We start from the raw sequence: 21589 nt of genomic DNA on the forward strand, positions 1-21589 counted from the left end.
AAACGTCGAATCTCCTGTTCCCTGGATGCTGCCTGACCTGCTGTGCTGTTCCAGCAATAAAGTTCCAACCAATGATGCCCATCTCCCAAGATCTGTCATTAAAAAAAAAGACTAAATTAAACTGATTTTTGATCAAGAGCCCAGGGTTCTGTGATGCAGGCAGGAATGTGGAGTTGAGACAATAATGAGCTTGGCCATAATCTTATTAAATATCACAGATGGCTGAATGGCCTGATCCTAATCCAAATCCATATTCTAACTCCCAATGCTTTAGAATGTCAGTTTTCCATTCTGTCTGTCCAGGGCCAAGCACAGGTTGTCCCAATATTATGTTAAAGTTACTGAAGCCTAGATACAGAAACGTGCAACAGGGGATTTGCCCAGTGTGCACTGAGCTTGTGCAATTAAAGCAGGTTAAACGTTTATATTGGGGATCACAGACAATGAAGGATCTTGACAGGGGAAGAAATTCCAGCGACAACTCACACAATCCAAGATGCTCACCATTGTTTAATTACTACAATGGCCCAATATTGGCCTTTCCCACAAACCTCACTACCCGAATATTAAGATGGCCACTTGAATAAGGTAATCCAGAACATTCCAACCAATCGTTCAATGACCACAGCAGGTCAATAGGTCTCACAGTCTAGTGATGGCTTACACACATCATTACTCATGAGGAGCAAAATATTTTACTACAACCTTCCCCCCTCCCCCCCCTCGTAAAAGAGGTGGCAGCAAATTGTGAAAAGTCACCAGCTAAGGGTCGGGCTAATGATGGTTGGTTTACTCACAATGGAGTCAGCATCCGGAGAGCCCCTGCAACAGGAGAAAGGGCAATTGTTACAAGCAATGCAAATAGTCTCAGAACAACAGACAGCATCACACGTGCTCCTCTGACAGCCTCTCCAACTCTGTGAATTACACCCCATATTCCCATCCATTCCCCCAGGCTCTCACCTCCCCCCCCACTCCATGATCTCTACCCCACTCCTCCAGGCTCTGACACCCCTATTCCGAGATCACAGTTTGTCAGCTGTGTGCGAGGTAAAGAACTCCCAGATTTACTATCCCGAGACAAAACTCCTGATCCTCTTTGTCTTAAAACCTGTGACCCCATATTCTGAGATGATGTCCTCTGGTCCTTGACTCTCTCACAAGGGGGAACAATCTCTCTACATCTCCCCTGTCAAGTCTCCCTATAAATCCTGTACATCTCAGTGAGGCCCCCGCACATTTTTCTGAACTTCAGTGAGTTCAGACCCAAAACTAGAAATTTCTGGAGAAACTCAGCAGATCTGATAGCATTAGTGGAGAGAAAGCAGAGAGTTAACATTTCAGAACCATTCTGAAGGGTTACTGGACCCAAAATTTTAACTGTTTTCTCTGCACAAATGCCACCAGATCTGCTGAGTTTCTTCAGTAATTTCTGTTTCTGTTTCAGATTTTCAGTACCTGCAATTCTCTGAGTTTTGTTTTGCCCAATCCACCCAACCTCACCTCATAAGACAGTCCCTCTATACTTGGGAGCATTCTCTGGACTGCCTCCAATACCAATACATCTTTCCAAAACTCTTCATAGTATTCCAGCTGTGATCCCTGGCATACTTACTTCAAGGCCCTCTCTATGTTTATACCCCATTCCCAGCTCAGTTGCCTTCCCCATTATCCATTGAACTTGGATGCGAGCTTTTTGTGATTCATACGCAAGGACTCTTGAAACCCTCTGTCCTGTCGCTTTCTGCGGTCTTCCTCCATTTAAATAACATTCAGTTTCTCTATTCTTCGTACCCAGGTGCATCACCCTTTATATCCTCACATCACATTCCATCAGCCAGGTTGTTTGTGTGCTCACATCACCTGTCTACATCCCTCTTTGTTTTATCATCACCTTTTGTTCACCCTCCTGATTTTGCACCACAGCTGATTTATTGGTTACATCGACTAATAGCTATCTGGGGATATGGAGCAAACATGGGTAAATGGACCAGAGGTACAGGCTAACAGAGGTGGCAGGAGATCAACTAGATGGGGAAGATAGATGGCAAATTCCTTCGAGAATGGGAGTGCAGGTGGAGAAATATGAGAGGTATTAGCATTTTGATAGATTTTTAATCAAACATTACAGGATTATTAGGAATTTCCTAAATATAATGAAATGGGTTAGTCTCCAAATGGAATGAGGGAAATGGACCGAGTGGCCTATTTTACGCTGCTATTTGTCATTAATTCTCTTGGAGTTGGAGTTGGAACAACGGGAAACTCACGTGGAATCGGTGTCCTTCTCTCTCTTGCCAAGTCCTGGGATCACAAATGATTTCCTCTTGCTTTTCTTTGGAGCTGTTTCACAAGAGATAACAAGTCACAATTCCCATTAAAGCCCTTTACTTTCCACAGCCTGGAGTCCTGATCGATAGAGGCACAACCTTTGTGTTGGCTAATCAGTTCCCCTGACCCTCGAGCCTCCCTGAGTGATTGTGTGCCATGTGGTGCTGACTCAAACCAGCACACAGGATGGCGCTGCCCTCTGGCATGTGCTGTCAACTTGAGCAAGGTGCCAAGGCTGTTCAAACAATCCCCATTCTCTGTGCCAGGGAGAATGAGCTTTAAAACCCTATAAATCTCCACAGAGAACTCCAGCCCAGCAGTAGCTGCTGGAATGTGGCTCTGGGACCGCAGAGCAAACAGGAGTCAGGGCAGGAGAGAAGAAAGTTCTCAATCTACTGGAGATCCTATGGATCTCTTTACAGAGCCGCAGTGGGGCACAGAGAAAGCTTGGAAGATAAAAGGTATTATTTCACTCCAAGTGTTGATGACAGGGAGCTGTAACACAGAGTCTCTCTGTGTAGCTCAGTCCCTGACAGGAAGACAGCAGATCTGTGTCTATGTTGACAGTCAATATCGTAGGGAACAGCAACACCAATGAGAAGCAGCTCACCTTCCAGCAGAACCTCTGGGTTACATTCCTCAAACTCAATTGGCCCTGGAAACAGGAGGACAGAGGCAGGAGTCAGACTGAGTCTCCCAACAACACTCCAAAACCAATATCATACTTCTCATGTCACTCACATTACCCACCCACAGGGCAGGGTCAACACAACCCATCTCCCCAGAGTGGGCAGTTGGGGGAACACACCCACGTTACCTGGCTTCTCTTTGCCGGTCCCTTTGGTCAGGGCATACTTCTGGATCAGGTCCTGTACCCGAATATTCTCCACATTCTGTTTGAACTCTTCATGAACCTGGAGAAGGAAAAAAAACATATTGGGACTTGCGGGAGACTCAGCTGGGTTCCTCTGATAGCTGGTTTGGAATGTCCGCTCTCCCTAATCAAGAAGGACAGCAGATACATCGGAACACCACTTCCCCTCCAAGCCACCCACCATCCTAACTTAGAAATATATCACTGTTCATTCAGTGTCGCTGGGTCAAAATCCTGGAACTCCCTCTCTAACGGCATTGTGGGTGTGACTGCACTGGTTCAGAAGTCAGCCCCCCCACAAACAGTATCCCAATTTTCCCGTCAAATACCCTAACTTTCCATTTTTAACATCAAATTGGTGTGAAGGCCCCTCATATTTTTGCTATCACTGCACTTCATGGTTTCTCCAGCATTTGAGTCCATTTCACTCTATCCCCCAACAGTCTCTATAGCATCTGACCATCTGTACAAAGAACTCGCCTTCATTTATTTACTATTTTTCTCTCGAGTATCTAAAAATAAAAGAAAATCAAGTGTCAAACAATACTGGGAGCACCAGACAGTGACAATGCAATTAAAATGGTTACAATCAGGAGTAGGTCATTGAGTCCAGCAAACCTATTCCATCATTCAGTTCGATCATGGCTGTTCTATAAAATATCTCTTTCTATTGGTCTCTGCCGTGTAATCCCAACTATTACCATCTAAATGTATCTGGAGTGATACTTGAATCCTAATGGTACAAGGAAATTGGCGCTGGATTTATTAATTGAGTTAATTGAGTAATAATTGATTGAATAAATATCAGAAGCCAGCAATCATGGGGAGTTTATTTTATGGAGTATAATTAACTGAAATAAAGCTCACACTAAAATTGTGGACTTGAACTCAGTTCATAAACAGTTACAACTTCCAGTGTATACTATAAAACCCTGTACCCAACAAGAATCTGTCAGTGTCAGGGGTGGGGGTGTTAGAAGGAAGTGCTTTCTGACATCATCTGAAAAGCCTGGTTCAGATTCTCAACTTCTCTCTCTTGCTCTGGACTTCCACATAAAGAAGGAATAATTTCTTCAAATTGACTTCAATAACTCCTTTAATCATAAACCACCTCAGTTTGATCGCCCCTTAAATCTTCTAATGAGGAATCCCATATACTCCAGAGATGTATAATGACATCTCCGAATAGACTGATTGAAAAATATCTACAGTCTCAGGAACACAAGCCCAGTCTAAGCAACCACTTCTTGTCATTTAATTAATTCTCATTTGCACGTGGAAAGAACATTTCCAAACTGTAGCTCAGTCAGAGAGTGAGCCGCAGCTCTGAGACTCACCTGGCCCACCTGAACGTGAGTATCTTCAATGGAGTGCGAGTATGACTTGATTAATCCCTTCATGTGTCTCAGGTGAATCTCTTCAACTTGCTGGAATTTCTGCAGAGTCAGAAATCAGAGGATTGGGATCTCAGAATGACAAAAAACAAGAAGAGACCTTGCAGGATCCTGGATAGAATCTAAAACCGCAGTAACCCTTTCAAAGCCAGTTCAAAAGCTGAAGCTCAGTATCACCTCCCCAGCCTCAGAATCCCCCTGGCCCACATCATCGAATGATTTTTATTTTCTCATGTACTTTTCAAACTTTGCATTGTCCTGTAGACCTCAGGCAGTTTCTGGGATTTCTAAATTCACCCCACCCCACACTAAAATTATATTTCCTTTCTGTTTATTTTTAGTGTGGAGATAGATTCCCACTGTCTGTCTGGTCACAGAGTGCAATCCCACTGTGACAGAACCTTTGACAACAATGTTCCTATTGTGGACCTCCTAATGACTGCTGTGACACAGATCCATGCTCTCAGTCTAATACCTCCTTCGGAAGGAATGTCTATCCCTGAACTATTTCTCAAATGCAAGTAAAGTATTTGAGTTCTCCCTCCTCACTTGATCATTTGAATGAGGTTGAGGGACATGGCCTGTTTCTGCAAATTCCTGAAAGACAGGAGGAGTTTACACGCACACACACAGACGCACACACACAGACACAGATGCACACACACAGACACAGACGTATACACACAGACACACACAGACACACACACCTCCCATTACAGTTACTTCCAGTCTCCAACACAAGCAAACTCCATGACATTACACTGGATATACATACCATTCGGCCCCACCGATCCATGCTGGTGTTTAAGTGACATTCGAGCCTCCCACCCATCTTTCCTCATCACAATCCTCTATTCCCTTCTCCCTCATGGCTTTCACTAAATTCCTTATAAACACATTGATGTTAGTCTCTCCCAGTGGGAATGTGTTTCACATTCCCAACACACTCCAGGTGAAGAAATTCTCCCAAATACCTTCTTGACTTTCTTGGGGATGGTCTTCTTTTGATGACCTCTCATTCTAGTCTTGCCCTCCCACCACATGAGAAAACATTCTCTTTGATACCATTCAAACACAACCCTTCCCCATTTTAAGGATCTTGATTAGATTGCCCCTTTGAGAACACAAAACAGCAAGCCAGCCTGTTTATCACTTCTTGATGTTAAACCTTCACATTTCTGTTTTTTTTTATCCTTGTAAATCTATTCTGTCCTGTCGCCAATACCTCAAAATCTTTTACAATACAGATTAGAACTGCACACATTGTCGAATGTGATCTAACCAAGTTCGACATCAGTAAAGCAGTTATGCTGAATCTTTCAATTTGACATCTGTAGAAATAAAGCCTAGAGATGATTCTTTGTAAAATAATCCTGGAAATCCCCAGTGCATCTTGCAGCAATTAATGTGTCTGTACTTTAAGACACTCAATTTCTTCTCCACACCCAGATGCACAACTTCAAAGTAATAAAGAATCTCCCTCTTAACTAACATTTTTGAACTTCATTTACCTAATCCATACCAATTCTGGAGTTCATGTATGTATTCCTGTAATGGGTTACAGTTCACCTTAGTATTGGCTATCCACCCATCCCCCAATTTGGTGTTATCAGCTCAAACCTGGGCAGCATCTGCCATCTTCAGCTGGTAGTCAGAGCGGGCAGTACGATATTTCTTGATGCTTGCCTTGTAAGATTCTGCAGCTTTCTTTGATTTGGCTTCAGCCTGTGAGGGAAAGCCAGGGCTAGTGATTGAAGCAAAAAAAAAACGCACACACTGTCCCAGCCGAGGCAGGAGGCTCAGAACCCTCACTGGAGCAAGACAGCTCATCAACAAACCGCACCCCACTTCAAAACAGACCCCAGTGAGGGTGTGTGTGTGTGTGTGTGTGTGTGCGCGCCCGTACCCCAGTGAGAGTCAGTGTGTGTGTGGGAGGCCATACCCCAGTGAGAGTCAGTGTGTGTGTGGGAGGCCATACCCCAGTGAGAGTCAGTGTGTGTGTGGGAGGCCATACCCCAGTGAGAGTCAGTGCTTGCCTTGTAAGATTCTGCAGCTTTCTTTGATTTGGCTTCAGCCTGTGAGGAAAAGCCAGGGCTAGTGATTGAAGCAAAAAAAAACGCACACACTGTCGCAGCCGAGGCAGGAGGCTCAGAACCCTCACTGGAGCAAGACAGCTCACCAACAAACCGCATCCCACTTCAAAACAGACCCCAGTGAGAGTCTGTGTGTGTGTGTAGGTATATAAAGAGTTGTGGGCTTGGGTCGTTGTGTCTGTGTGGGGTGTGTTTGTCTGTACCCCAGTGAGAGTCAGAGTGTGTGTGTGGGGGTGGGTCTGTACCCCAGTGAGAGTCAGCCATATTGAAGTGGGAGTCAGTTCCCAAGAAACCCAGACACATTGAGCCCTGAAAGACTGGTACCTTATCAATCTCTTTCTGAGAAGCCCCATCCTTTTTCAGTCTGTCCCACTCCAGCCATTTGCTTTGATAATTGTCTTTATATTTCTGCAGGAGCTGGCCACTGGATTGGACATTCTGCACAGCTTCCAGTGTACCTGACACCTCTTCCTTTGTCTGCAGGTAGTGGGAGAGAGAGAGACACACACACACACAAGGGGAAATGAATTTGATGGGTCACATTTCAGATTTGTACCAAATTCCGTTGAGGCAGCAAATGCAGTGTATCCCATCCAGCCAGAGCATGGAGTCTGTGAGAGATTATAAACCACCCAACCCCTGCTCCTGTCCCGACCCCTGGACTGTTTGGATGTGACCCTGACAATCGCTGACAGGGAGATGGTGATCAGTGCCTCATTACCTTCCTGTGCATTTTGACCTGCTCCTCGTTGAACCGATTCATTTCTTTGATCAAGTCGTTGAGTTTCCGCACTAACTCGAAATGACAAAGTGCCAATTTATCAGCTGAGGTCCGGAACACATCCCACATTGGAGCGAAAGTCCTGAAAAATTCACTGTATTACACTCTGTGGAGCATCTCACTGGCTGCAGTTATAAACCAAATGCAATTAGTTGGGAAGCAGATCCTGCATTTGTCTCTCCATGACCCCCCCCCCCAAACAAAGATTCAGGGCACATTCACTCCAGCTCACAGTGCACAGCGAATCCTGACCCTGACCCTTGATGTGTATGGGTCTGAAAGGGTTAATACTTGATTGAACCCAATAAGCACCACCCACTGTGATGATGATGTGGGTACCCTGTCAGAAAGGACAGACCAGAGCTAAGAGTCTCTGTAATAATGTGGGCCATATTTGTGTAACCTGTAAATCATTACAAAAGTGCAATAAACATCCTATTATTTACTCAAAAAGACTCTTCTAGTTAGACCAGAGGGTGGATGTTCTCATCCATGCTATATCAGTATGAAGGTATTGACACCAACACACACACAGATACACAACATGGTGAACTGTGCTATGCTGCAATATCAGCTCCCTGCTACAATTCAGTCTATAGCAGGGCTCGCTGCTGTTACTAAAAAGGTCAATTTAGGGAAGTTACACTTTACAGTAGGGAAGGGTAAAAAAAAACAGAAGCTGATGATTCAGAAAATACGGACACTGCCAATTGCTGAACCCCACAGACATTCTGGTATCACTTAACACAGAAGAATACTCCAGACAGACACAGAGAAAGCATTGCAGAGCTGACGGAACAGGAGAAACCTGCAGCTTTAGGGCAGACAGACAGGCTGCTGCAGCACAGGGTGGTGGTCAGCAGCTACAGTCCCAAGTCCAGGTTGAGCCTGCAATCCAATCAGACAGCGAGGTTGGAGAGATTCAAAGCATAAAATAAAACAAATTTTTTTAAATTGCTCACTCGAAAAGAGGAAAATTAAAAATAAAGATGTGGCTCTGATTGGATACTGCTGCCATAGCTAGAAGCTCCGAGCTCTCACTGGAGCCAGCTACCTCATCAACAAACCAGACTTCACTTCAATGTGGACCCCAGTGAGAGTCAGTTGGTATGTGTGTGTAAAAGTAACAGGGGACTGTGTCCCAGTATTGACTTTGTGTGTGTGTGTGTGTTTGTGTGTGTAACAGGGGACAGTGTGTGTGTTTGTGTGTGTGTGGTGCGGGGACCCTGTACCCCTGTGAGTCAAGAGGAAGGTGGAGTACCTCACTTAGTAAGAATTCATCTCCAGGTTGCACAGATGAGGAAGTGACATCTTTGTTTCACCCACTATTTGAATTGCTGACAGAGGAGCAATCCCAAAAAATTCCAGAAATTAAAATAAAAAGCCCTACCACTTCAGCTCTGATCTATGAATTAAAACAAAAAAGTACAGAGATCCTGAAACAAGTTAAAACAGGAAGTGCTGGAATAAATTAATTTAGTCCATTGTCAAGTCCAGTGGCTAGTTCTAAGGAAGAGACTCAAAATGTTGACTGGGTCTTCTCTCCACAGATGTTTACAGACTTAGAGTTTCTCCAGCAATTTGTGTCTTTGTTTGTTATGGGCAGAATGGATTCCACCGACACAGAATGAAGTGCATACAACTCTGTAAGAGATACCACTAACAAGAGGGAAGGCAAGTAACATGCAACGATCCAAAGTACTGCACAATGAGGAAAAAAAATCATCCGCTATAGCAGGAAGCTGGAAAAAGGAGAGACTTAAATCAGGGCCATCCTCTGTAAAAGAATTACAAAAAGGCTAAAAGGTTATCCAGTTGAAAGGGAACCATAAACCTCAGGTTGTTGGGAAGACAAAATAATCACCCACCCAACAAATTATCATTGTCCAACTCTGAAGAGATTGTGATTGGAGGAAACTAGTGAAACCTCCAGATTGTCTGCATTTATAAATTATGATGAAAATTTACGATATATTTTTATTGCGTTTATTTGGAAACTCAGGTTCTAACTTGAAGAGCAATGTATAGTTTGACTTTGATCTTTCTTTCTAGACTGTGCATTCAGAGGGGGTAAGACATAGAACTTAAAAATGAAATGGAGACGGAGTATGGTGAGGAGTTTCTGGAAGTTTACTTCCTTATGTGTACGTTAAGGAGGCTATTAATCCCTTGGAGACAGACAGTCCAGCGTTTGAGGAAAACAAAAAGGGAGAAAGCTGTTGCTATCAACAAGAGTCTAATATCACAGAAAGACAGACCCGGTTAAGTGCAGGTTGAGAAGGAAAGGGTCCATCTCAGTAGAACTGCTGTTGATAACAGCATCCAAAGCAGCCAGGGCTAGAGAAAGATCCCCACAGTAAAGTCCAGAAGCAGAAAATGGTATAAGTCTTGGGTTTAGGGAGCCCATGGTAAAATAACAAGTGAGCAATGTTAGCAGACTATTTATGGGATTGAGGAAGATCTTAAATAAAGAAATTAGCAGAGAGATTACTGAAATGCAATAAAAAGAAATCAATTACAGCTCTACCAACTCACCAGAGAACTTTAGTGTGAGGCCAGGTGACCCCTCACTGAGTGGGTGTTTTCCTTGGGTGGTTAGAATTGTTTTTTTTATATAAGTAAAGAAACTTGATCAATGTTCTCGGTTTACACAAATCCAGAGAGATTAAATTAAGGACTAACGTTGACTATATCTTTAACTTTCGTGACAATCAGGGAGTACGGAGGCTTGTGCACTTTTGCAAGTGGGTCATGTCACTTGTCTAGAATAAAGAAGGAGCGTATGGGAGACAGACCTGAGGGTAATCTGCTCCTAACTGTCCCTGTTGTAACATAGATCCTGTTCACATAATCTGTAAATAGTTGCTGCTTGCACTAAACTTCCAATTGTTGACTCAACAAGCCTCTTCTGGTGTGGCCACTTTAGGGTTGAAAGAAGCCACACAAACACTGATACTGCAGCTCAATCCACACTCTCCAGACACTTCCAGCTCTGACAATCCTCCATCAGCTCACCATATGAGGAAGCAGCTGTCAATGTAACCCCAGCCCCTGTAATGTTCTGAGAATCTGGGCATTTAGGAAATGGGAGAGTCAATTGGTTGAAGAGAATGCAACACTGACATCTCAGCCTGAGAGAGCTGGGGTCAACTCCAGCCCAGACAGAAGCAGCAATAGACTCCTGTCTCATACGGCACTTACCCCAGTGAACTGTTGCTCACCATCTTTGACAACTTGGACATTGATTTTGAATACATTTCTTCAATCAGAGCTCTGCAAAATGAGACAGCAAAGTGTAAACACTAAAATTAATCAAAAATAAAATACTGCAGGCCAGAAACTTAGCAGTTAATGCATGGAGACAATGATCTTAAATGAGTTGATGTGGTTCAAACATGGAGGGCCAATCAGTCAACCCACCTCAACCAACTCACGATCTACACAGGCAGCATCCCAGAGCCCAGCCCACTCCACACCCGACTCTCACTGTATACCTAACCCCTCCCGCCCCCTCTGCCAGGGTCCACACTGACACACCACCTCCCCTGGGGTGGGAGAGATCCTTACCCAGTGACTCCGTCTGGATTGCACAGTCCCAGGGATTCACCCTGCGAAGGAAACCTTGCCACATTTACAGGATGTGTGAATGTGAAAGCATTGTGGGATCCTCAAGGTGTCTGCTTCTCTCAGCCCCATCCCTGCAGGAACCAGAGCTGACAGGGTTTAACACCAACAAAACTACAGGTATTGCCCGCTTTACACCAATTCACTTTTACTGAAGACCTACTTTTATGAAAAGCACGCACAGCAAGACTGACACCACCAAGCACCTTTTTGGAAGTGTTAATAAATGACCCTCTTCCTCCCTCTCCTACACCCCAGTCTCATGTATCACCCAACACCCAAATCTCCAACGACTCAGTCTAACATACAATCACCACCACCACCACCCTCAGCCTTTCAGTGTGCTCACTGCCTTCCAGATTCTGGTAAGTGAAACTACACTCTACATCTATTATTTCCATTGTACATTGTTGTGTATTTATCATATCATTCCTGCTTTTACTACATGTTGGTGTTATTTTAGGTTTTGTGTGTTACTTGTTCGGGTTTTTTTTGGGGTTTGGGAATGCTCAAAACTTTTTCCTGTCTAAGTTAATGGTAATCGCTTCTTTGCTTTACGCCATTTCGGCTTACGAAAGGTTTCATGGAAAGCTCTACTTTTGGATAGCGGGGGATCCCTGTAACGGCAGCTCCCAGGGTAGGAATACCGGAGGAGGAGGAAGCAGGGAGCACACTCACCTTTCCCTCACAAAGTCAGCCAGCTCTTTGACGGAGATCTGTCCGTGTTTCATGTTATGGTAAAGGATGTCAAAGCCATTGTTTTTCTCCCCCTGAGAGAGACAAGGAGGGGAGGATTAGTACAGCGCCCAACTGCCCAGAACACCACATCCAGCCCACACCCCACACGGAGCTGGGAAAGAAGACTAACTCAGTAATCCCAGAGCCATTCAACCACGGTGAGACACCCCCACCCCCACCCCTTCTCCCACCAAAGGGAAATCATCCTCAGCCCCATGACACTGCCAAATGACCAGGGGTTTGTGTTTTTCACATTGTGCTCTGACTGAGAGAGTCTGAATGTAGGTAATAGGTGCTGTCCAAACGCTCAGGTGAAGTAACCAGGTTTTGTAGAATTGGACCCAGAAGACAGACAGAGATGGTCAGAAGATTTCCAACACTGATGCCTTGTATTACTGCAGACATAATGTGGAGGAGCTGGTGTTGGACTTGGGTGGACAAAGTTAAAAATCACACAACACCAGGTTATACCAACAGGTTCATTTGGAAGCACTAGCTTTCAGGGTACTGCTTGTGTGATTTTTTTTTAAACTTACTGCAGACAGACAGTGAGCTCTGCTTTCACAGAAATCATAGATGCTGGGTTGCAACCTGATCTGGCAAGCCCAGATTTCACAGACTAAAAAAACCCAGAAATCGCTGGAAAAGCTCAGCAGGTCTGGCAGCAGCTGTGGAGAGAAATCAGAGTTAATGTTTTGGGTCCAGTGATCCTTCTTCAGAACATTCTGAAATGTTAACTCTGATTTCTTTTTACAGATACTGCCAGGCCTGCTGAGATTTTCCAGCAATTTTATTTCTGCAACATGGTTTTTGTTTCAGATTTCCAGCATCTGTCCAGCTCTCAAAACCAGCTCCCCATTAGGCAGTGCCAGTAAGTGCCCCACAATTGGCATTTCCTGGGTTCTGTTTGTATGGTGCTTGTGGTGATGGAACATTCTTAACCGAGTCATTTGTCAGCAGTTATTGTTCACAACTAGAGACAAATTTACATTTATATAGCACCTTCCCCCATCTCAAGATATCCCAAATTGTTTCCAGCCAATGAAATACACTTAAAGTTTAGCAGCTGCCATATTAAAAAACATGGCTTCCAAATTCCACACAACAAGATCCCAAAGTCAGCAATGAGATATTAGGGTGTAAGGTCTGAAATAGTTAATGCTGATGAGTGCATGAAGCAGCACCCAATATGACACTATGTGGGTGATGGTGCTGACCAGTTTGGACCTTGAGAGCTGAAAGAAGTGGCAGATGGAATCGGACATGGGAAAGTGTGAGGTTATGCACTATGGCAGGAAGAATAGAGGATAGACTATTTTCAAAATGGGGAAATGATTTGGAAATCTGAACACAAAGAGACTCGGGAGCCCTTGTTCAGGATTATCTCAAGGTTAACATGCAGGTTCAGTTTGCAGTTAGGAAGGCAAATGGAACGTTAACATTCATTTCAAGAGGTCTAGAGTACAAGAGCAGGGATATACAGCTGAGGCTTTATAAGGCTCTGGTCAGACTTTGGAATATTGTAGCAATTTTGGGCCCAGTATGTAAGGAAGGATCTGGTAGAATTGGTGGGAGTCCAGAGGAGATTTACAAGAATGATACTGGAGATGAAGGACTTGTCATTTGAGGAATGGTTGAGGACTCTGGTCCGTACTCAGAGTTTAGAAGGAGGGTGGGGGATCTGACTGAAACTTAGAGCATACTGAGGGATGAAGATAGAGTGGACATGGAGAAGATGTTTCCAATAGGAGGAGAGACTAGGACACGATGGCACAGCCTCAGAGTGAAAGAGCGACCCTTTAGAACTGAGATGAGGAGAAATTTCTTCATCCAGAGGGTGGTGAATCTGTGGAACTCGTTGCTGCAGAGAGCTGCGGAGGCCAAGCCACTTGGTGTCTTTAAGACAGAGATAGATGTGTTGGATTAGATTACCTACAGTGTGGAAACAGGCCCTTCGACCCAACAAGTCCACACCGACCCTCCGAAGAGCAACCCATCCAGACCCATTCCCCTACACCTAACACTATGGGCAATTTAGCGTGGTCAATTCACCTAACCTGCACATTTTTGGACTGTGGGAGGAAACCGGAGTACCCGGAGAAACCCACGCAGACACAGGGAGAATGTGCAAATTCCACACAGTCAGTTGCCTGAGGCGGAAATTGAACCAGGGTCTCTGGGCTGTGAGGCAGCAGTGCTAACCACTGTGCCACTGTGCTGCCCACACGGTTCTTGATTAATAAGGGGATCAAAGGTCATGGAGAGAAGGCAGGAGGATGAGGTTGAAAAATACATCTGCTATGATCGAATAGCAGAACAGATTTGATAGGCCAAATGGCCTAAATCTGCTCTTGTGATCTTACAGTCAAGATGCAACTAAATGGATCACTTTAGTTACTGGCATTTTCTGATTCTGGCTTTTTCACTTGAGCACCGAGGGTCTGCAGACCTTCTGGTGTAGTTGCAGTTCTGGTTTTGTTTTATTAAAAAAAAAACCAAAAAAAACCCACAAAAACTCACTTCCTCCCAGGTGCAGAGACTCAGATTAAGGAAATCACAACTGTGCGTGCCTCTATTTTTAACCCTTCAGTCATAAAGTCTTCTTTTTCCCTCAGTTTACCATTTGTTGTTGGGAACTTGCATGTGGGTGATTGCCTGGGAACTGGATTCAAATTCTATTCATAATGGAAAGGCTTTTCCTTTCCTGGCCTTGCTGATCAATGGGTTACAGTCCTGGGCATCAATAGAGATAGAGGCTATGGATTGGAAAATGGAGCATAGAAAATGCAGATACATTGGGGGTGAGGCCTACTCCTGCCTCACTGCCTGGACCTGAATTTCATTCCTTTCCCCACACACAGGTGACGGTCTATCTCCTTGATCCTCTACTTGCCATTGCCCCATCAATAAATTGTTACAGAAACATCGTAGGTGACTAGAGTTTCTAGCTTAGCTTCTGCCATGCAATCCTTTTGAAAATTACACATCAGAACAAAAATTGATAACTTGCATTTATAGACCCTCTTTAATGCAATAAATAACCCAGGAAGTTTTGCAGGAATGACTGGCAAATTTGACATGAGCCACAAATGACAACATAGGGCAGACAACAAAAAGCTAGCTCAGAGAGTTAGCCAAAATGAGGAGACAGAGATGGAAATGGTTATGGAGGAAGTCCCTGAGCCTGGGCTCGAGCAGTTGAAAGCACAGTCGCCAATAGAAAATGGAGATGCACAAGAGGCCAGAATTGAAGGAGTGCAGACATCTTAGTGGGTTACGGACTCAAATAGGTTAAGGGATAGGGAGGTGGTGATGGGATAAAGAACGAGAAGACAAACAGGAGCAGAGTTTAAAAATTGAAGCATTGCTGGACGAGCAGTCTGTACAACTCCATAGGCTGAGAGGGAATGGGTAAATGGGACTTGGTGTGAACTAAAGATATAACAGGTAAACTTTTGGATCAACTGACCGTTATGGAAGGTGGGAACAAGACGCAAGCCAGGAAACCATTGAAGCAGTCAAGTCTATTGGTAACAATATTGGTAACAACATGGATAGACCATAAGATATTGGATGAAGGGCTTTTGCCCAAAACGTCGATTTTCCTGCTCTTCTGGTGCTGCCTGACCTGCTGTGCTTTTCCAGCACCACTCTAATCTAGACATAAGATATTGGAGCAGAACGATCATGACTGATAAGTTTCTCAACCCCCATTGTCTTGGAACTAATAGCCAGACTTCTTTGAGTACTCGGATTCATGACAGCCCATAAACCGACAACCACGCTCAGATAACTCACCAGGACAAAAGACCCAATACCCATCATGTGCAAGACAAATGTAATTTACAAGATTCCATGCAAAGACTGAACAACACTCCATAGAGCAAAGAGGCAGACAACTCGCAATCCACATTAATGAACACCAACTAATAACACCACGACCAGATGTCCCTAGTAGCTATACACACAGATGACAGGGACCACAAATTCAACTGGGACAACAATGATCATAGGACAAGCTACACAGAGGACAGCCAGAGAATTTCTAGAATGGCACTCATCCACTGACTCCATTACCAAGCACATTGACCTAGACCCAATATTCCAGCCATTACAACAAACTACTGGAACCGACAACCAGAAGCAGCAGGAACAGAACCAAATAAATGCCATAAGACACAGTACAACAGTGCTTTACAGGAGGCTTCAAAGCACTGAAGATGTGACTGGACAGGGGAGGAAATGTCTGCAAATCAACTTTCCAGCTTGGTGAACATAACCACGGCAACCAGCACCTGAGCTCCAAACCTTTACGCAAAGTTTTGAAGTTTGCATCACATTTGGATAGGGTGGTTAAGAAGCAGTTTAGCATGCTTGCCTTCATTGCTCAGACCTGAGTATAGGAGTTGGGATGTTACATTGAGGTTGTACAGGATGTTGGTGAGGCCTCTTCTGGCGTACTGTGCCCAGTTTTAGTCTCCTAGTTATCGGAAGGATGTTATTAACTGGAGAGGGTTCAGAAGAGATTTACCAGGATGTTGCCGGATATAGATGGTTTGAGTTAGAAGAACAAGCTGGATAGGCTGGGAATTTTTTTCATGGAGTATAGAAGGTTGAGAGATGACCTCATATAGGTTTATAAAGTCATGAGGGATACATGGTGAATGGTAGATGTGGGGGACTTCAAGACAGGGGACATATTTTTAAGTCTAGATTAGAGTGGTGCTGGAAAAGCACAGCCAGTCGGGCAGCATCTGAGGAGCAGGAAAATTAACGTTTCGGGCAAAAGCCCTTCATCAGGAGTCCTGATGCTGCCTGACCGGCTGTGCTTTTCCAGCTCCACTCTAATTTAGACTTTGATTTCCAGCATCTGTAGTCCTCACCTGTGCCGGGCATATTTTTAAGGTGAGAGGAAAACAGTTTAAGTAAAAGACATGAGGGGCAATTGTTTTTAAACAGTGAGTGGTTTGTGTGTGAATGAACTACCAGAGGAAGTGGTGGGTGAGGGTACAGTTACAATGTTTAGAAGACTATTTGGATAGATACCTGAATAGGAAAGGTTTGGATGGATGTAAGCAAAGTGCAGGCAGGTGGAACTAGTTTAGTTTGAGATTTTGGTTGGCATGGACCCAAGGGTCTGTTTCCATGCTGTACAACTTTAAGTACCCATTATCTTTGCAGGGTCCACAAGGTCTTTGAAGTCTGAGATTGTTAGATAAGGAGATTAAAGGTTACAGCTTGTCTGGATGGTAAAGTACAGATATATCTTATCTCATTGAGTGGTGGAATAGATTGGATTGGCTGAATGACCTTCTCTTGACTCCCCTTTAAGCTCCATTTTCTTCTCCACCTGTCCATGCATTCTTTCCCATCAAGAACTTCTGTTGGCATTTTCCTGCTGACCCACCCAACACTCCTGTGTGTCCCAGTCTGAGATCAACATATCCAATACCTTCAATATCTACTTTCTCAACCATCACAAGCTGAGTATACATTGCTACTACGACTACTATCTACAAGATGCACTGCAGGAATTTACCAAAGAGATTCTCAGACAGCCCCTTCCAAACTCAGTCATTTCCATCTAGAAGGACAAGGGCAGCAGATACATGGGAATACGACCCCTTGCAACATCCCTTTGAAGCCATGCACGACCCTGACTTGGAAATATATCGCTGTTCCTTCAATGTGAATGGGTCAAAAACCTGGAACTCCCTGCTAAAGGCATTGTGTGTCTATCTACAGCACATGGACTGCAGTGGTTCAAGGCAGCAGCTCACCCCCACTTTCTCAAGGGGCAACCAGAGATGGGGACTAAATGCTGGGCCAGCCATCAACATCGATATCGTATAAGTGAATAAAAAAGCATTAACATCTCTCCAACATCTTGCATTAACAGAGGCCCAATACTAAAATACTGTGAGATAGGAGAGTTGGAGGACGAGGGGAATGGGAATTGAAGTAAACGAGTTAGGGGCTGGAGGAATGGGCTGCATTGTTGAGGGAATATGAAACTGGGGTCAATTTTGACTCTGTAAAGTTGTCAGTCTCTTGACCAATATCATTCTATTTTTCCATCAGTTAATCGGAGCTTGTAAACTGAACTCTGTCAGCCCAAGGAATAACTGCCACATGATCCACCATCATCAACATTTAATGAAACACAACACAAAGGAAATACACTCAAACTCAGGGCTGACAGCTGTCCCCTGACACAGCTCAGACACAATGAAGACAAGTGTCATCTCCAGATCAGAGTCCACCCTTCACCACTCTCCATCTCGCCCCTCACTCTTGTCTAACAGCAGTCCTGTTAGAAACACTGAGGCTAGGAAATCATACATGCCCCTCACCTGCTCCCGTCAGGTACGGAATCCCTGCTGAAACACACACTACCTTGGGTAGGAACAATGTACTCAATACATCACCCAGTTCCAAGCGATCAGGACAAAAGAAACTTCAACGTGTAAAAGTCCTGGGGAAATGGCATAGTCTCAGAAGCTAAATCCCACTTTCCCAAACTCAGTCTGTTTACAATCTTCAAAGGACACAGTTGGGAAGTTGGTGGGAAGGAACTGCCCAGGAATGGAGCTCTGACCCAGAGAGACTGACATGCCAATGCCCTTCCCTGAAGCCTGGCATAATTCAGACAGGAACTAGCACATTCTGATCCTTATGATGCCAACCTGGGCAACAGTATCTGTCGTCCAACTGAAGGAACAAGGAGAAGAAACAAGACCGATTCAATGTTGGTCCAATCAAACTCATTGGGCCAATTCCAACTGAAACCAAGTGGCCCACATTTTATTGTGGGAGCCCTGGACTACACTCCAACACTCCTTCAGTGAAAATACTTTGCCAATAAATGCCTCTGTGGAAGTGCCAAGATCATGCCCTCAATAAGCAGAATATCAGAATAGCAAAGGAAGAAACAAAATGGCAGCTCCCAGTGTCTGTCTGTCTAGTACCATAACCCTCCCACTTGAGCTCACATGTGTGTTATGGAACGATGTAATATTTTGTGTGGCAGACTTTTCAAACAGTTATTGTGATTCTCCCTTAAGGATGCTGTTTGAGTGATGTTCCCCTTGTCCCATCGTCACTAACATGCTACTCATATAGTCATAGAGATGTACAGCATGGAAACAGACCCTTTGGTTCAACCCATCTATGCCGACCAGATATCCGAAATAAATCTAGTCCCATTTGCCAGTATTTGGCCCACCTGCCTCTAAACTCTTTCTGTTCATATACATCTAGATGCCTTTTAAACATTATAATTGTACCAGTCTCCACCACTTCCCCCGGCAGCTCATTCTATACATGCACCACCCTCTGTGTGAAAATGTTATCCTTTAGGTGCCTTTTATATCTTTCCCCTGTCACCCTAAACTTGCGCACCCGGCTATTCAGAGGCAGTGGTGTGGAGCTGCTCTGGGAGCTTTCACCCAATCACTGAGCAAGGGCTGATGGTAAGGGACAGTGAAGAGATCACCTCCAACTTGAAAGAAATGGAACATCTCGCACAGAGATTGCCACCTCTAAATCATTAACAGTGTCCATTGTAGCTCAGGGGTGAGTGATCTCCCCTCGGTGTCAGTAGGGTGTTGGTTTGAGGCCCACTCCAGGGATTCAATCTGGAGTGAACGCCTGGTGCAGTGCTGAGGGAGAGCAGCCATGGTTTGGAGGCGAGGTTAAACTAAGGCTCCTCTACAGGTGTTAAAAATTTCAAGGCCTCTAATCTGAACAGAAAGTGAGGACTACACCCCCACCTCCACCAAGGACCAAGTCAATATTCATCGCTCAACCAACATTGCACAGAAATAACCATGATGTTCTGGTCATTTAATATGTTGTTGTTTGTGGGATCTTGCTGTGTGAAAACTGGCTGCTACCTTTCTTACAACAGTGATTACATTTCAAGGAGTTCTTCAATTGTAACCCACTTTAGAATGTCCATGGGGTGTGACGGGTGATAGAAGAATAAAACATTCTCTTTGACAGTGCATTATTACAAAGTAAACCTCTTTAATTCAACAGCAAGATCCCACAGATGGTCACTACTCTTGATGTTGCCAAATGCTGGGAGAATGGCCCCTCTTCCTCCTCTAACCAGGTTGATGGAGAGGGCCATTCAGCCCTTCATTCTTACCCCACCTTTCCACAAGACTGTGACTAATCTTCTGTTGAGCTCTGTCTGTACTATGCTGAAAATGTGTTGCTGGAAAAGCGCAGCAGGTCAGGCAGCATCCAGGGAACAGGAGAATCGACGTTTCGGGCATAAGCCCTTCTTCAGGAATGATGCCCGCTTATGCCCGAAACGTCGATTCTCCTGTTCCCTGGATGCTGCCTGACCTGCTGCGCTGTTCCAGCAACACATTTTCAGCTCTGATCTCCAGCATCTGCAGACCTCCTCTGTCTGTACTATCCCCATTTCCTTTCATTCCATTAATACCAACAATTCTATCAACCTCTGTCTTGAATATACTCAACAGGCGAGCATCCACTCTCTGCAGTTGGGAATTCCAAAGATTCACAGTCCCTTGAGTGAAGAAATTTCTCCTCATGTCTGTCTGAAACAGCCAACCCCGTCATGTCCACAGTCACCGAGAGATGGAGGGGCAGGGAGTCGACTCAGCATCTAATCTGAAACGGCTGGAGTGAGGGGACAAAGACCAGAATCGGGAAGTTTCCGGCAACAGCTTATCATTTTGCCACGATCCTGAAGGAACTCAGAGAAATCCACTTTCTTGAAGGTGGCGTTTGGTGTTTCTGGGGGTGGGGGCAGTAGATGTCCATGTGCGGCCGGGGGTGGGGGAGCTGCAGCATCTAACAGACTTTCCATTGTGCCCCAGGAACAGTAGCTGCAGTGACAGTGGGGAGAGGGCTGGGCAGAAGTGGAGGGAGGGGTGGGGGTGGGGGGAAACTGGCACACTCCAACACAACACTGCTATTCTACCAGGCCCGGTTGCCAGGCAGCCCCGGGTTGCCTGGAGACTGATATTATCCCAGTGGATGCAAGGCGAGCCAGCTGTGAAACACGAAGCTCTGTTCGTCACTGGGCAAGAGGCGACTTTCATCACAGAGACCGAGGTAAACACATGCGGACTCCGAGTGCACAGGCTGCAGCCCGTGTTAAAGGGCCCTCGCCAGTCACTGTAGCTCAGACTCTTCCCTTATTCTCCAAATGTACTTGCGCCTTTCCCAAGGTCAGTAAGTCCCACTAAAAACACCCAACAGTTACAGTACAGGAGATGGCTAATCTCTAGGAGACTGTCTGGTCAAATCTCCATCTCGTAAATCCCACACTCCTGCATTTTCCCCAAAACCCTCTCTGTACATTTATCCAATTCTGCTTTGAAAGCCACAGTAGAATCTCCCTCCATCGCACTCTCAGAGAGTATTCCCAATCTGAACCACTCACCGTGCAAAAATGTTGTTCCTCATGTGGTCTCTGGTGCTCTTACTAATTACCTCAAATCCATGACTTCTGGTTCTTAACCTTTCCAACAGGAGGGGTAGTTTCCCACTTTCTATTCCATCCTGATCTCTCAACTTTGAACAGTTCTATTGAAACAACCCTGACTTCTGCAAGGAGAACAGTTCCGGCTTCTTCAATCTATCCATGTAGCTGATGTCTCTCAGATCATTCTCAGAAATCCTAATGGCATTCTCTGTATAGCCTTACATCCTTCCTAAAGTGCCCAAACCAAAATAGACAATGCTCGACTACAGGCCAAGCCAGTGAAAAGAT

The 21589-nt window shown here is 44.8% G+C and overlaps 1 protein-coding gene across 1 annotated transcript in view; it reads right to left on the reverse strand.

The window, feature by feature from the left end:
- The window catches only part of LOC122565061 (F-BAR domain only protein 1-like), a 41728-nt gene extending 21003 nt beyond the window's left edge, over positions 1 to 20725 (reverse strand). The window contains exons 1-11 of the mRNA XM_043720691.1: positions 20307 to 20725; positions 11776 to 11867; positions 10675 to 10746; positions 7414 to 7555; positions 7017 to 7169; positions 6220 to 6324; positions 4543 to 4641; positions 3149 to 3245; positions 2942 to 2986; positions 2271 to 2343; positions 798 to 822 (exon numbers count right to left, since the gene is read on the reverse strand). Of these exons, the coding sequence (XP_043576626.1) occupies positions 798 to 822; positions 2271 to 2343; positions 2942 to 2986; positions 3149 to 3245; positions 4543 to 4641; positions 6220 to 6324; positions 7017 to 7169; positions 7414 to 7555; positions 10675 to 10746; positions 11776 to 11867; positions 20307 to 20402 (999 nt within the window). The 5' untranslated portion in view covers positions 20403 to 20725. The remainder of the gene's footprint in view (positions 1 to 797; positions 823 to 2270; positions 2344 to 2941; positions 2987 to 3148; positions 3246 to 4542; positions 4642 to 6219; positions 6325 to 7016; positions 7170 to 7413; positions 7556 to 10674; positions 10747 to 11775; positions 11868 to 20306) is intronic.
- Between the last annotated feature and the right edge of the window lie 864 nt (positions 20726 to 21589).

The sequence above is a fragment of the Chiloscyllium plagiosum genome, chromosome 31, assembly GCF_004010195.1.
Source record: "Chiloscyllium plagiosum isolate BGI_BamShark_2017 chromosome 31, ASM401019v2, whole genome shotgun sequence".
Lineage (NCBI taxonomy): Eukaryota > Metazoa > Chordata > Chondrichthyes > Orectolobiformes > Hemiscylliidae > Chiloscyllium > Chiloscyllium plagiosum.